This window comes from Pochonia chlamydosporia, chromosome 3 (assembly GCF_001653235.2).
Source record: "Pochonia chlamydosporia 170 chromosome 3, whole genome shotgun sequence".
Classification (NCBI taxonomy): domain Eukaryota; kingdom Fungi; phylum Ascomycota; class Sordariomycetes; order Hypocreales; family Clavicipitaceae; genus Pochonia; species Pochonia chlamydosporia.
Genome location: NC_035792.1, coordinates 1948707 through 1964191, shown reverse-complemented (window position 1 = coordinate 1964191; position 15485 = coordinate 1948707). Strand labels below are relative to the sequence as shown.

At 51.5% G+C, this 15485-nt stretch overlaps 3 protein-coding genes across 3 annotated transcripts; 1 reads left to right on the top strand and 2 right to left on the bottom strand.

Annotated features, from left to right (window-relative positions):
* Nucleotides 1-121: 121 nt before the first annotated feature.
* Nucleotides 122-1555, bottom strand: VFPPC_04468 (Mss4-like protein; the record flags this gene model as incomplete). Its single annotated transcript, XM_018283817.1, has 1 exon — nucleotides 122-1555. One exon carries the CDS (start codon nucleotides 1553-1555, stop codon nucleotides 122-124), a length of 1434 nt encoding a protein of 477 aa, XP_018145049.1.
* A 1470-nt stretch (nucleotides 1556-3025) lies between these two features.
* On the top strand, nucleotides 3026-7700 carry VFPPC_04467 (DNA polymerase (pol2); the record flags this gene model as incomplete). The annotated part of the gene is made up of 5 exons (XM_018283816.1): nucleotides 3026-3320; nucleotides 3393-3496; nucleotides 3564-4536; nucleotides 4605-5893; nucleotides 5964-7700. The coding sequence occupies 5 exons, from the start codon at nucleotides 3026-3028 to the stop codon at nucleotides 7698-7700; spliced, it is 4398 nt and encodes a 1465-aa protein (XP_018145048.1).
* Nucleotides 7701-9383: 1683 nt separating this feature from the next.
* Nucleotides 9384-14298, bottom strand: VFPPC_04466 (eukaryotic translation initiation factor subunit eIF-4F; the record flags this gene model as incomplete). Its single annotated transcript, XM_018283815.1, has 3 exons — nucleotides 9384-9495; nucleotides 9564-13495; nucleotides 13720-14298. 3 exons carry the CDS (start codon nucleotides 14296-14298, stop codon nucleotides 9384-9386), a joined length of 4623 nt encoding a protein of 1540 aa, XP_018145047.1.
* Between the last annotated feature and the right edge of the window lie 1187 nt (nucleotides 14299-15485).

Below are 15485 nucleotides of genomic sequence, written 5' to 3'. Positions count from 1 at the left end.
TTAGACCTGCTACGTAGCAGGGTTGACGCATGGTTGAGAGTCTCTATGCTTATCCTGCGCCACGAATACTCGAGGTTATTCTCGTCTGATAATGATGCTGTTCTGTTACAACCCCTCCTCTCTAGGCCTCAAAATTCTCAGACGAGAGAAAGTTTGGGTCTCGCGTTCCAGGTTCTGGGACAACTATCTGCAAGTCGTCTGGCGCTTCCCCGAGATTGGAGAGTACACTGGAGCCTCCTTCGGAGTCGTTTGAAAACCGACTGCGAAATGTCTCAAACTGTTTGCCTCGTGATATTTTCCTCAAAGCTGGATGAGCAACGGAGGTATCTGAAAGCGAGTTGGCAGGAAAGGTTCCTGGCACGGAACCCATCTGCCGAAACTTGCTGACAAGCTCGGACACTGAGGGTACATTGTCTTCGGCTGAGTTGGAGACTCGACTACTCCCAGAAAGCTGACGGTGTTTCACCATAATTTCAGAATAGCTCTCCGAATTAGTAGGAGAGCTTTTAGAACGTAGACGTCTAACATCGCTGCTGGAAATCTCCGATATTAGACTTTCACGATCAAAACTTCCAATGTTTGACCCGGAGGGGCTTCGTGGTGGTTGATCGCTATTGGAACGGTTTCTTTGATGGCAGTGCACCGATTCAGCTGATCGAAGACTAATATTTTCAGTACTAGTCGTAATTCTGATCAGAGGCGACGGTACTTGGTTAGATGTGACAGGTGGGACGGCGTTTTCCGATTCGTGTTCCTCGGCATCTAAGTCTGGCCCAACATCCACATTACTGTTCACGTCAACTTCGCGAACGACAGTTCGTGTGGAGTTCTTGGATGATGCCACTTCCATGGACTCGGTTGCGATGTGCCCTCCTGATTCACTCAGTTCAGATGTCTGTTCAGTTGCATTCTCTGGAGCCATAAATTCTCCAAGGTCGAAGCTTGGGCCTAGTACTTTGTCCAGCATAAGAGTTGGCAGTTGGCAGCCTCCTTCTTTGTTGTCTTTGGTATCTAGTGAAACAGACTCAGCTGATGCTGTCGGTGAGAGCTGCTGTAATTCCCCGGCCGTAGATTGAGCAGTCCTCGCTGGAGCATGTACGAACATGGGCAGTTGATACCGAGGACGAAAGATACCTCTTGTATGAAACGGCAGTGAATTGGCATTCATGAGTCTGCTAACACCGGCATCTGTCAAACCCTCTGCCAAGCAGGTACTTGCTGGCGTTCCGTACTTGTTGTTAATGTCAGCCACAGCCTTTTCCAGACCAGCCCGAAAAGTAGAAGGCTCTGCCGTAGATTCATGGGAAGAAAAATCAGATAGAACATCCAATTGAGGAGGGGGGGAGAATTGCCTCCTTTCCAACTTGACAGAGGTAGAGTCTTCACTACTTGACGAGGTGGGCTCTGCAACTTCCGTCACCTCCGGGTCGCTGGTGTCCAGTTCATTCTTTTCCAGCTTGTCGCGGGAGTATCTTGCTCTGACTGTCTTGAAGACGTTGCTGAGGCTTCTTCGGTGATTCACATTCACAGACCGGCCTGCAACAGGAAGAATCATGGAGTCAGCAGCGAGCAGAGAATGCAAGTTGGAGTGAGCATACCTGGCTTCTCCGTGGATTCGCCTTCAGTTTGACTATCTGAGGCACCATGACTAGAATTGGACGTGGATTTTTCCTTGTATGGTTGTGGTTTGGGGCGAAAAGTGGAAAACCATCGACGATTGGTGACCTTGGCAGGTTTGATTTGGTCTTTATTGCCATTACTTGATGGCTGGTGGGATTTATTGTTCCACAGCTTCTAGCTGACAACCCGATTCCCATCGGCAACCTTTGGGGATGAACTCTGTTTCGAGAACAACATGATGCAATAGTGGTCTAGCCCGGGCAAAATGAAAAGCCAATATTTGCGGATGGATAGATACCGAGGTTTAGAGCCAAGCCAAGCCAAGCCAGCCCAGCAGGAGTCAATAGTATGTGGCTGTCTGTTGCAAATTTGCGATAAGGATCAAAGATTAGAATGAAGCGTGTTTTCAACGAAGATACTAAGGGTCAAGTGGCAGAGGATGCAGATACATTAGAGATGCAAATGCATAGCAACGAGATGTGAATGCTACAGAAACCAGTCTTGTGAGCGGTTGACCAGGCGTCTGGTTGAAATGAGACTTTCACATGACGACGATGAGGGAAGGAGATGTTGTCGACATGCTTCCACATGTAACAATTCGAAATCATGAAAGGCAAGAGGCAGCGAGTCAGGGCCAATGGTCAATACACGAGACATAAGCTGGCAAAGTACGGATGCCCGACGTTCGATCCATATATGGAGATTGTGGGCACCAGCTATAAGTTATAGCTTGTTGGAAGGATGTGAGGGACTATGTGGTATCGTGACGGATTGGATCATGAAATTCTAATGACATGTGCTGGCGTGGCCAAGAGGATTATGTGATTGTGTTATTATCCATCAACTTGCATGTGAGAGTGTGAAGGAGTCAATGTGTGTACTTAAAGTACTTTGGGAGGAACATCATGTGTTGGCAGAGCAAGCTCCTGCCGAATGACCGTCCAAGAGACGACAAAGTGGGCAACTCGGATAATTGCATACGAACTGTAGTTCTCCATACTCTATACTTGCCTATGCCTGCTCAGCGAGTGAGTGAGTGAGTGTGTGTGTGAGTGACCTTGACAACACTGTGCGGACCGTCTTGCCCCACAGTCCACAACCACTTTAGACAGACCGGGGGTACTTTGAAGTGCAGCGCGTCGCGTGGTCGCGACACGGTCCAAGACGCGACGGACATGCAGCTTGGACTTGAGAAATCAAGTACCTCTGAGTGGTAGACCTCGTCCTTGCTAACAGCACACAGTCCAACCTTCAAGTTTGCTTAGGTGTTTTCACCACCACCATTCTCCATTCTCCATTCTCCATTACACGAGCATTCTCTCGTCACAAAGCATCAGATGTGCATGCTTTCTTTCGATTGAATGAGAGAAGTTATTGTCGTCAATTCACCCACGCACAGCCCGCCATGCCCAAGGCTGACGTCCGGGCAAAGCTCGCCGAGCTTCGAGCCCTTCGCCAGTCAGGGAAGAAGGCCTTCGACAACTACCAAGTTGAAGACGCATCTGCCCTCTACGATGAGGTTGACGAGGCTGGCTACAAAAAAATCGTTCGAGATCGCCTCGACGAAGACGATTTTGTAGTCGACGACAATGGCGAGGGTTACGCTGATGATGGCCGGGAAGACTGGGATCGTGTTCGCCGCTACGACTCAGACAGTGATATGGACGATCAACCCGCCCGTGGAAGACCCAGCAAAGCAGGTATGTTGTCCTCTTCCCACACGTTTCGCTCTTTGCCTCCCAGAGCACTCCGCTAATGTCGCCGCACCGCAGCCAAAAAGAACAAGGACGACAACCAAGCCAAGCGTGATGCTAATGACCGCAACATCAGCGAATACTTCACCAAAGGCGCTGGAAAAGCACAGCCCAAGCCCAAGGTGAGTTCATTGCGCAGTTTGAGTCACGGGTTACTACGGTATCGAGATGGCTAACTATCAACTGAAGGTTGTCTCGACCAAAGCCGATGAGGACTTCCTCGCCAACCTCCTAGGAGAGGTCGACACTAATATTCCTGCTGCACCTGCTCCTCGGTCAGCAAAACTCGAACGATCTGGAGACCGCCGAAAATCCAGAGCGCTCTCGCCAGTTGCCGAGCCCTTGCAAAAGAGACAAAAACGCGCAGACTCGCGGTTGCCATCACCCCCTGCCGCCAATGTTGATTCCGACGACGGATTCATTCCCAGCGCAGCAGATGATGGCGTCTTGGGAACTCAAGATGGACCCATGAGTGACCCGGCTCCGTCATCGCCTGCCGCCAAGAAGGCGGAGAGACGAGCCAATGTCAAACCTGAATCATTGGACGACGAAGACGAGGATATGATGGAAGTTGCACATGCCGGAGCTGTCAATTCCGCCAGCGTGAACATAACTGGATCCCGGCCAGCTAGGAAATTGTTGAAACAAGAGCCTTATCCCTCTCCAGCTAGTTCATCACCCTTAAAGCCGGTTGCCGATGCCACTGTCGATTCTACCTCCTGGAACAACCTGACCGACAAGCTCAATGTTGTAAATAGCCCCGCGGAGACTCGAGGCATTGGAAAAATTGATCACAAAGACGCCATCGAAGCTGACGGCAGCCTAAACTTCTTCTGGACAGACTACACCGAAATCAATGGCAGCCTCTGCCTTTTCGGCAAAGTTCTCAATAAGAAGACCAACGTTTATGTTAGCTGCTTCCTCAAAATTGACAACATCTTGAGGAAACTGTACTTTCTACCACGACAGAGTCGGGTCCGAGGCGGCGAGGAGACTGACGTGACTGTTGAAATGATGGACGTTTATGAAGAAGTTGACGAGATCATGACAAAGATGAAGGTGGACATGCATAAGATCAAAGCCTGCACTCGCAAATACGCCTTTGAACTACCCGGTGTTCCCAAAGAGGCTCAGTATATGAAGCTCTTATACCCTTATACCAGTAAGTAGTACCTCCTCGTATCGGCAAGCCTTAGTCTAGTCTACTTGTACGCTAATGCTCCTTTCCAGAACCCCAAGTTGAGGCCACCACTGGAGAGACATACTCTCACGTTTTCGGAGCCAACACGACCCTGTTTGAGCAATTCGTTCTTTGGAAGAACATTATGGGTCCTTGCTGGCTAAAAATCCAGGATGCCGACTTTGGTGCCATAAAAAACGCCTCACATTGTAAACTTGAAGTTTTGGCTGAGCACCCCAATATGGTGTCGACCATCAGCGAGTCTGACAATCTCGATGCACCTCCACTGACACTCATGAGTGTTTCTTTAAGAACTGCATTCAACGCGAAGGAGAACAAACAAGAGATTCTGGCCATTAGTGCAAGAATATATGACAAAGTCTCACTCAGTGACACTACCCCGGCAGAAAAGCTGCCCTGCAGAACATTCACCGTCATTCGCCCACACGGACAAGGCTTTCCCCTTGGGTTTGATCAACTAGTCAGGCAGCGACAGAGGGGTCTCATCGTCTTGAAGAAGCAGGAGGCGGACATTTTGGCCTTCTTTTTAGCCCAGATTGATGTGGCAGACCCAGATGTCATTCTCGGGCACCAGTTCGAAGGTGTGGACTATAGCGTACTCCTGAATCGTCTTCATGAGAAAAAAATCCACCAGTGGTCCAGACTTGGCCGTTTCCGACGCACTCAATGGCCTGCATCCATCGGAAAAGTTGGTGGCAATGTATTTGCTGAGCGCCAGGTTATTGCTGGCCGATTGTTGTGCGATCTCGCCAACGACGCAGGAAAATCGGCTATGTACAAGTGTCAGAACTGGAGCTTGACTGAAATGTGTAGCTTGTATCTTTCTGGAGATAATCGCCGGCGAGATGTTGATAATGAGGCAGCATTGAGCAGCTGGGCAAAGGAAAAACAAGGCCTCATGGACTATATTACCCACATGGAAGCCGACACGCACTTCATTGCGGCCTTGGCGCTGAGTGTTCAATTGCTCCCCTTGACGAAAGTCTTGACCAATCTTGCTGGTAACTCGTGGGCTCGAACCCTGACCGGTACCCGAGCCGAGCGTAATGAGTACATTTTGCTCCATGAGTTCCACCGCAACAAATATATTTGCCCAGACAAGCAGTCGTTCCGTGGCCGCCAAAGATTGGAAGACGAGAAGCACGAAGAAGAAGGTGGCGAAGGGAAGAAGAAGGATAAGTACAAGGGTGGTCTGGTCTTTGAGCCCGAGAAGGGTTTGTATGACAAGTTCGTCCTTGTGATGGATTTCAACTCCCTGTACCCATCCATTATCCAAGAGTTCAACATTTGCTTCACGACAGTGGATAGAACCGCTTCAGTAAGGCTCTCGCATTCATTCCTTGTTCTCTACCTTTTGGTTTCGGGTTTGACTAACAGATATGAAATAGACGGAGGACGAGGATGCTGTTCCAGAAGTGCCTACGGACCAAGACCAGGGTATTTTACCAAGGCTGATTGCAACTTTGGTCGGACGCCGTCGCCAGGTGAAAGCACTTATGAAAGACAAGAATGCAACCACAGAGCAGCTCGCCACTTGGGACATCAAGCAGCTTGCCTTGAAGCTCACAGCCAACTCCATGTATGGATGCCTGGGTTATACCAAGTCCCGATTCTATGCCCGACCCCTGGCTGTTCTTACGACCTTCAAGGGTCGTGAGATTCTTCGAAGCACCAAAGAGCTTGCAGAGAGCAAGTCTCTTCAGGTAATCTACGGCGATACCGACTCCGTCATGATCAATGCCAATGTAGACAGCGTTGCAGATGCTTTCAGGGTGGGCAACGAGTTCAAGAAAGCCGTCAATGACCAATACAGGCTACTTGAGATTGATATTGATAACGTTTTCCGACGAATTCTCCTTCAAGCAAAGAAGAAGTACGCAGCTATCAACCTCATTGAAAAGGATGGCAAGTTTGTTGAGAAGATGGAAGTCAAGGGCCTGGATATGAGGCGCCGAGAGTATTGCGCTCTTTCCAAGGAGATTTCAAAACATCTTTTGGACGAAATTCTTTCAGGCGACGATGCTGAAGTTGCCATCGCACGGATTCACGAGTATCTTCGTGACATCGCATCCAAAATGAGAGAACAGAGCATTCCCGTCGCCAAGTACATCATCTACACGCAATTGGGCAAGGGTCCCAAGGAGTACCCCAATGCCGATTCTATGCCACAAGTACAGGTTGCCCTGCGTGACATAGCAAGAGGGAAAACGGTGCGCAAGGGCGACGTCGTATCGTACATTATTACTGGCGATGGCAAGAGCTCTGAGCCGGCCCCTAAGCGTGCGTATGCACCTGCAGACCTCAAGACAGATTCAACTCTGGTGCCAGATGTCGAATGGTACTTGGGAAAACAGATCTTCCCTCCAGTGGAACGACTTTGCGCAAACATTATTGGTACCTCGACATCACAGTTGGCTGAACAACTCGGCTTGGATATCCGGCGGTACAGTTCAAACCAAACGCAGCAGAACAGTTCCAACGATGACCTAGAGATTCACCCTCTAGAATCACAAATTCCTGATGAGGTACGGTTTGGTGACTGTACAAGGCTTTCTCTCCGATGCCGCAAGTGCAAGGCCAGTTCCACCTTTGAAGGCTTGGTTACTACTCCTGAGAGAGTATCAGCAAACGGTGTGCTCTGCGGTGGCTGTGGCACTGTCATCCCAACATTGTCCATTGTAGCCCAGGTCGAGCACGCCATTCGCAACCAAACATCCCGCTACTACGAGGGTTGGCTTGTCTGTGACGACTCCCAGTGCGGCAACCGCACTCGTCAAATGAGCGTCTACGGTTCTCGTTGCTTGGGCCCGAAGGGACTTGCTCGTGATTGCCTGGGACGTATGCGATACGAGTACACGGAAAGGGCAATTTACAACCAGCTTGTATACTTTGCCAGTCTCTGGGACGTAGAAAAGGCCCGCGTCAGGGCCAACGATGCCAACAGCTCCACTCTCACGAGGCAGGATCGTGATACAATCTTGGCGCTTGCAGAACACAACCGCGTCAGGTTTGGCACGATCAAGGGCGTCATTGACAGGTACCTTGAGAAGTGCGGCCGGCAATGGGTGGCCATGGACACGCTCTTTGCCAAGCTGGGATTTAACAAGCTACTTGCCGCGGCATGAGAGCATCACAAAACGATGTTTGAAGTGTGTTGCCGGCATGTCGCTACTGGATATGGGTATGGGTATGGGTATGCAAGCAGCATTTGTACGTATCATGAAGGCGTTTGAATGGCCTAGCTTTGTTAATTTAACAAGTCGCGTGTATGACATTCAGGAATAGGTTGTAATGGGACTGGGACATGGGAAGCGGGCGTTTTGGGCATTGTATATTTTGTTGAGCGTCGATAGTAGTGGCTGGGGAGCATGTTAGAGCCATTATATAATACAATATGTAGCTCAATCTTGAATCTATGCACTCCAAATCTTAGCAGAATGTTCTGGTCTTGAAACGGACTGCTAACTACGTCGATTTCAACAGTTCTTGTTCTTGTTCAGTTGCAATGACGGCATCTGCCTCACAGTTTCCTTCTTCGTGACAACATGGCTGGACTACTCGACTACACACACCCAAACAGCTATTCGCCCTAATCATGGATAATGCACTATTTGCAATAAAATCCTTACGAGTAGTGATTCACAGTCAGACAGGAAGGACGGCAGACACATCAAACATCAGGCACATAAACACGGATCCGTTTTTGAACAAGTATGTATTTCCGTCAACTGATGAAATCAGCCCCAATTGCTCCATAAATTAGATGATGTACAATAAAACAGCACAACCAATGAAGCCCAACAAAAAAAGCGTCCGTCCATTCTCGCGCTGGTCCTCAGCAAGGCAAGCAAGCTACAGAGGCCTGAGTAGAACAGCAAGGTTCGACAATAGAGTTATCGTTGGCGACCGACTTCCTCCTCATCGTTCCCCAATCTGCGTCTACTCAGTAACAAGGAGCGAAAAAAAAAACATGATGATGTGCTCCAGCGTCTCCCAAAAAGAGAAAGCAATACGACGTAGCCTCCATTGCGGACTCCATGGTTTGAGCCCTCCTCCTTGACCTTTCTTGGAATCGAAATTTCCAAAGGTCGCCCGGGGATTCAACTGCGCTGGTGTCGTGGCGAAGTTGAGAACCTGCCCGGGCATATCACCTCGTGTGTAAAAAAAATGAATAAATAAAAAGAACAAGTCTCAGCCACCTTTTTTGCCATCGCGATCTCCAACTTCTGTCATCTCCGTCGTTGGTCCATGATCTCCTCCGTCAATAGGCTCGACTCTGTTCTTCATCCAACCCAGCGTGAGCTACCTGGACAGCGTCGACAAAGGCCTTTCCTTAATCTACCATGCGTCGTGGTATTCGCGTCCCTCGACAAGAATTATAAAAGCATGATAACAGATCCGAGGGACAAGCAAAACTAAAATGGAAAAAAAAAAGGCGGGATTAAAACAATCCGACACCGTGATGGGGGAAAAAGCAAAAAAAAAAATGCACAAGTGATGCATTTTGGCGCAGAACTGCTCTCTGCCTGTTCTGTCACCCCTTTTCCCGCCTTCTCCCTCCCCCTTTTCTGTCTGGCGGGAGCCTTCTTCCCCTGTCTGATCTCAACTAGTCTATGGGTGAAGGTATCGTGGTTTCAAAAAAATGCGGTGCGCAACTTTTGATTCTTCTCAAACAAGAACGCACAATGAAAAATGAACAAATATAAGAAGCCTGTAAATGCAAGAAAACAGGACCCGCCAAGTCTATCACCCGAAATGCAAGACACCGAGAGAGAAAAATATAGATGACACTGATTAGTTTTTCTTTTTTACTCGCTCTCCTTCTTATCGCTGTCGAGGACAGCCTTGGCCAAAGCGGGAGAGGGTCCTGCGGATGGAGGTGAGGCGGGATGTTCAGCATCCACCATGTTTGCGAGAAGGCTATCATCAGGTTAGAATGGACTTACGATTTGTGACGAGGCAAATAAAAAACGTGTGTCGTTTCTTACCTAAATGTATTCGTGTTTGAAGTGCTATCGCGGGTCGGAGGAGTCCCAGTACGGGACGAGGCTCCAGAGTCTTCGCCAGGGCGACCCAGTGAGCCTCCTGGTCCAAGACGTCTACCACTGTTGCTGCGAGACGAGAACATAGAGGTCGGGCCAAGGGTAACATTTTGGCTCGAGGTTCGGCTGGCAGAACCCTTGAGACGTCGCAGGTCGTCCATGCCGACCTGGTTGCTGGTTTGCTGGGCATAACCGCCAGAGAAGTTGCGGGCGTCACCACGACCAATGGCAGGACGACCAGGGCCGCCACGGGTGTTTGTTCTGGAGGATTCTTGAGCCTTGGCAGCTTGAGCTTCGGCCTCGGCGCGGACTTCGTCGAGTGTCTTGGGTCCCTTGTTGGCTTCCTTGGAGACCCAGTTGGCTCTTCGCAAATCAATGACATCCATGAGCATGAACCTCATTCTGCTCTGCAGCTCTGGGAGGTCTGCCATGCTCTGGATTCGCTGGAAATAGGCATCCATCATAGGACGGCCCTTCTCAGTGGCATCCAAGTTGGCACCGATAGTTCGCAACAGTTTGCTGAGCGATTCAATTTCCGCCTCGTCAGGGACACCCTTGTAGTCAACGAGCTTGTGAACACATTCGTGCATGATACGCTCAGTCAACATACCCAGCTTGTAAAGCTCACCGATGAACTGAACGAGACCAAGACCACGTCGCTTGGCGGCGGCAGCTAGGTAGTATTCATCGGACAGCATGGCTGCGTCGCCAAGAGTCTTCTTGGATCCGTCCTCGGCACCCTCTTCTTCCTTAGGTTGAGGTAAATTGGAGGTCCAGCCACGCTCAAAGTCTTCCTGGCATCGGTTGAGGAGATACTTTCTGAACAGATTGCCGCCACTCACAACGTTGCCATTCTTATCCTTGATACGCTCATCATGAACGTCGGGGCTCATGTTCTCAAGCATGCGCTTGCAGAACTTGGCATACATGGAAGCCCAGTGAGCCTCATCAGTGGCCTTCTCAAAGGTAAGCTGGATGACTTGACGGAGTGTACGGCCGTCAGACTCGTCCTTGGACTGTCCTGCAATGGTGAGAATCTGGTCGGCAATTCTGTCAAACTTTTCTGGGGTCATCTTGTTGAGAGCAGCCTTGACCTTTCTCTGTACCATTTCAGGGTCCAGATAACCCGGAGCAGATGTGGGCGCAGCACCAGCAGCAGCAGCAGCACCCTTGTTACCAACGCTGGTTGGCTTCCAGCCGTTGGATGTGATGGCAATTGGTTTGATCTCCTGACCAGCGGTTAGAGGCATGGTCTTAGCAGCCTGAGCCTCCTTGGCATTGAAATCACGCCGGCTGCCACGGGTAGAGCGGCTAGATTGGCGGCCGCTTGGCGAGTTGGGGGCGCCGGCTCTGGACTGAGAGGAGGTACGAGACATGGCGGTTCCTGGGAAAGCACCGCCAGGGCCACGGAAAGATCCAATGGATCCCACAGGCGGTCGAGGCATAGTGCCGCTGGACATGGCCATGCGCTGCTCAGAGGAAGTGCCTGGCGGCAGGGTACGGCCGGGAGGAGCGTTAAACGTCCCCATGGAGAAGGTATTACCGCCGCGGTTGGATGGCTGCCTAGGCGTCTGCGCGCGGGCTGAACGGTCACCATCTCCAATGAGAGACTTGACCTGCTGGTGGAATTCGAGCGATGGCTGCTCGGTGAAGACCTTTTGGAACTGAAGCAAGAAAGCGGCGTCATACTTGAAGCTCTTGCCCTTCTTGGCGACGGCAGCGTTCACGGCAGGGTTCGGGGAGCTGATGCCAGTCGGGTAGATATCCTGGTCCATGACCTGCAAGAACCGAGCGGACTTGAGAGACTGAAGAGCTGCGCTGGGCTGAGGGGGGTCGACAGGCTTGGTGTTGAGTGGAGTGAGGTTGAGAGCAGCAGGCTTGGCTCCGCGCTTCTGGCCTGAAGCATCGCCAGCAGTCTTTTCCTCGGCAATCTTCATGCCGGATAGCTTGTCGGTGACGGAATCAACGTTGGTAGCGTCGCTTTCCTTGCCAGTGCGAGCTGCGGCAAGGGCTTCTGCAACGGACATCGTCTTGCCGGAGGATTCAGCATCCTTTTGTCGACGTTCCTTTTCTTCCTCCAGTCTCTCCATCTCGCGTTCCTGCTCTCGCAGTTTGCGGTCTGCATCAGCAGCATTGGTCTTGCGGTTCTCTTCGTCCTTCTTCTTCTGTTCAGCCTTTTCGGCCTCAACCCGCTTGCGATGCTCCTCCTCCTCTTTCTCGCGTTTGGCATCAGCCTCTTCCATTTCCCGAATCATGCGCTCCATCTCGTCCTCCTCGGGTTCCGCGCTGTCAGTGGCGGGTGCGGCCGACTCCTTCTCCTCTCCACCATTATTGGACTCCTCAACCTTGACGGCTTCCTTGGGAGCTTCGGTTTTGGCAGTAGCAGCAGGAGTGTTCTTCTCAGCGGAAACGTCAGTGGGGCCTTTGTCCTTTGAAGAGGTCTGTTCCTTGGGCTTGCTTTCGGCAGAAACCGCTCCCTGTGTAGCCTGTTTAATCTTCTCCTTCAGCTCATCCTGAATCTCCTTGGCCGTCTTTGGCGCGGCGGTGCTCTCAGAGCGACCATGGGCAGGAGTAGAAGACTTGGGAGGAGGTGTAGGGGTGGAAGCAACAACTGGAGGGGTCTTTGACTGCTGGCCGGAGGGCGCAGGGGAGGAAGGCTGCTTGAAAGTGGACGTATCCACCACTTCACCAGCTGCGTTCTTGATCTGAATGGCCGCGCTCTTCCTGGGCTTGACAAAGTTGTTGGGTGCAGATTTCCCTGGAGCGTTCGGGGGCTGTGACGAGCCTACAACAAGCGGTTGGCTCAGCTGGTTAGCGCTGGAAGGTCGCTCGGGTTGTGACGGGCTCCGAGACATGCTGTGGCTCTGTTGGTGAGCATAAGGGGGGGCAAACTGCTGGTTATATCCTGCAGAGTTAGTTTGGGGTGGAGGCATGTACGGAGGGACATTGCTATAGCCGTAGGGCATGGGCACTCGAGGATATTGCTCCATCTGCTGAGGAGGAGGGTAGCCAAAGTTCTGATGTTGTTTCATGGTTAGCCAGAGTTCAAACCCGCCACTCTCCGGAGAAAGGTCAACTGAAGAGAATTCATGGGGTGTAAATTTGGGAAAAGGAGCAGGGGCAGGAGGGAGAGGGTGAGGAGGGTGAGGAGGAACAGCATGGTGAAAGTGATGGGGGTTATGCTGTTGTTGAAAGGAGCATGGCGCGGCCGACCTAACGTCGCCACTGGACACCATACGTCGACTGCTACCGCCATCATGGTCGCGCCACTGTTGCTCAGGCCTTTGAGAGTAACGACGTTGAGGCTGGCTAGGGTCGCTCCCGCGTAGCTCGCGTATAGAATCCAACTGACGCCCTGACTGCAGGGACTTGGCGTTGTCTCGGCGTGCTTTGCCCTTTTTAAAAGACTTGAAATGCAACTTATCACAAATGTCAGAAAAGGGAGGCTGTACTTGTTGATGCTGAGGTGCCATAGGCGGCGGATAGTGGTATTGAGGCGGTGTGCCCATGGTCATATTTGGCTGCATTGTCGCAGGGGGCATGTTTGGAGTATTCGGCATCGATGGGACGAGCGCAGGGCTTCGAGCCGGCCCCGGGGAGTTGGGATACGGCATGTTTCGTGGTTGCGGCTGGAATGACGGAGGCATGCCACGACCTTGACCAGGTCCGTTTCTAAACTGGTTGTTTGGCGGATATCCCATTTGACCGTTATACTGGTTGTTGTGTGGGTTGAATCCTCGACCGCGCCCACCCTGGGGAGGGAAATTTCCTCTGTTTTCACCCTGAACAGAGTGGCTCGACTCGCGTCGGTAATGGGCGCCAGGTTGTGATGCCATTGCGTTTGGGTTAGGGGGAACAGAACCTTGCCTCATGTGGCGCTGTGAAAAAATTCAACATTAGTGCTGCAGTCCAACCATATATATATATGCATGTGACAAACGGCAAGGTTTAGCAGAGAGAAGGGAGGAAAGGGCAGCTAGCGTTGAAAAGTAAATTTTATGCGCATTTTAAGGTTAAGTAAACGCAATGATGCATTTGGAGAGTTTGTTCAGAACTCAATACTTTCTTTAGGGGAGGGGATAGGGCACGTTGTTATTCTCACCTCGCCATCGCTACTGAGACTTCCAAATGTCATCTGGCCACTGGCTGCGAGCCCGGAAGGAGGTCGACCGCCGCTGGCAGAAGGTTGAGGAATCGGAGAGGGAGAGTGGGCAGGAGATGGCACTCGCTGGTTCCCGGCTCCAGGAATTGGGATAGGAGCAGCGCTGCCGGTCTGGGGAGTACTGTGAGCCATGGCAGGCGAATCGAAGCCAAACTGAATGCCAGATTTGGCGCCACCATTGGCAGCAAAGGTATTGGGGCCGTTGGCAGCCATGGTGACAGAGCTTTTTCTCGAGTGGTCCGCGCCGGAGCCGTTGGTAGAGCTACCTCGGGCAACAGCAGGGACAACAGGGGCGACGGCTGGTTTGCCGTTCACAGGAGATGGCGAGGAGGTGTTCGCATTCTGCGCCGAAGAGGCAGAAGCAGAACCAACCACGACAGGAGGTTGGGAACCGGTCGCGACTAGGGGCGGCTGAGAAGCTTTCTTAGGCGCACCTGCAGCGGAGGCATAAGAAGTTGCCGTGGTCGCGGAGGAGTTTGGCGCCGGGATCGGGTTCTGCTGATTCGCAGGCGACGTCATAAGGGGAGGAGATATTTTGTCGTCGAGTCGCAGAAGAAAGAAGGCGCACGGCGAAGAGCTTGGCGAGGAAGCTTTTCTGCGGTGATGAGGGATGGGATGCCGAAATTAAGAGGGCGGGTGGTTGTCGAGAAACTTTTTTATGGAGTCTCGATTTTGTCGCTCTCGGGTGCGGACCTGGCAGGACACAACTTTCCGAACAGCAAAAACTAAGTTTGCAGGGAAAGAAGAAGAAAAAGAACTGCTCGCGAAGTAAATACACGCGAAAAAGGATTAAAATAAGCGTCGGGCACTCGATGGCGGCTTGGAGAAGAAGGGGATCTCGAAGCAGGCCAGAGGCAGAAAAAAGGGTCAAGGAGCGGGAAAAAAAAGCGACCAGGCGTGGACCGTAGGCGTCGGGAGACGAGGGCTACGATCGAAGGCGAGGACGGATTCCTAGACGACGAGCAAAGGAGATATTAGTCTTCTGGTACTACAGACACAGAAGAAGAACCCAATGCCGATGGAGGGGAGAGGGGGAAAGGGTCTGGTGAGGAAAAATATCCACCTAGACCTGACCGTGGTGTTTTGGTTGGAGTGGTGAGGGTTTAGGAGGAGTTCTGCAAAGAAAATTTTGGGCAGCAGGATTATTATGATTACGATATGAGCGAGTGAGCGAGTGAGCGACTGGGGCGGGAAGGGGAAGGAGCCGGGGCCACTCTGGCTTTGCTATGCTGTGGCAGGCTAGCGTCTGGAGTCTGGTGTCTGGTGTCTGGTCAGTCCGTCACTGACTGATGTCTAGTCAACTGGCCCGTCTGTCCATGTCTGTCTGTCTTGGGTCCGGTGCAGTAGCCTGGCGGCCTTCCACAGCCGGACTCTCACTGTCGCTCCCCGCCAAGACGCCCAACTCCAGCACTTACAGTGGATATGGGTACATAAAGTATCCAGTATCCATTGATACCAGACCGCACTACGTCCATAGTCAAGGCATTTGATGCACAAATAGGCACCTCAGCATTTGACCAGTCCGCACCGGGGTACAACCTTGTGGCGCCACGCTCCCCTGTACTGTAACAATAACATTTCGCACTGTGATTTATATTCGAATCTTGCAGTCAATACAGTGCATCCTTACCAAACGCTCACAATATGCACACCGTCACAGCAAACCATACCCTTGTGTCAAGTTGTCCCAGCCCAGCAGAAATGTT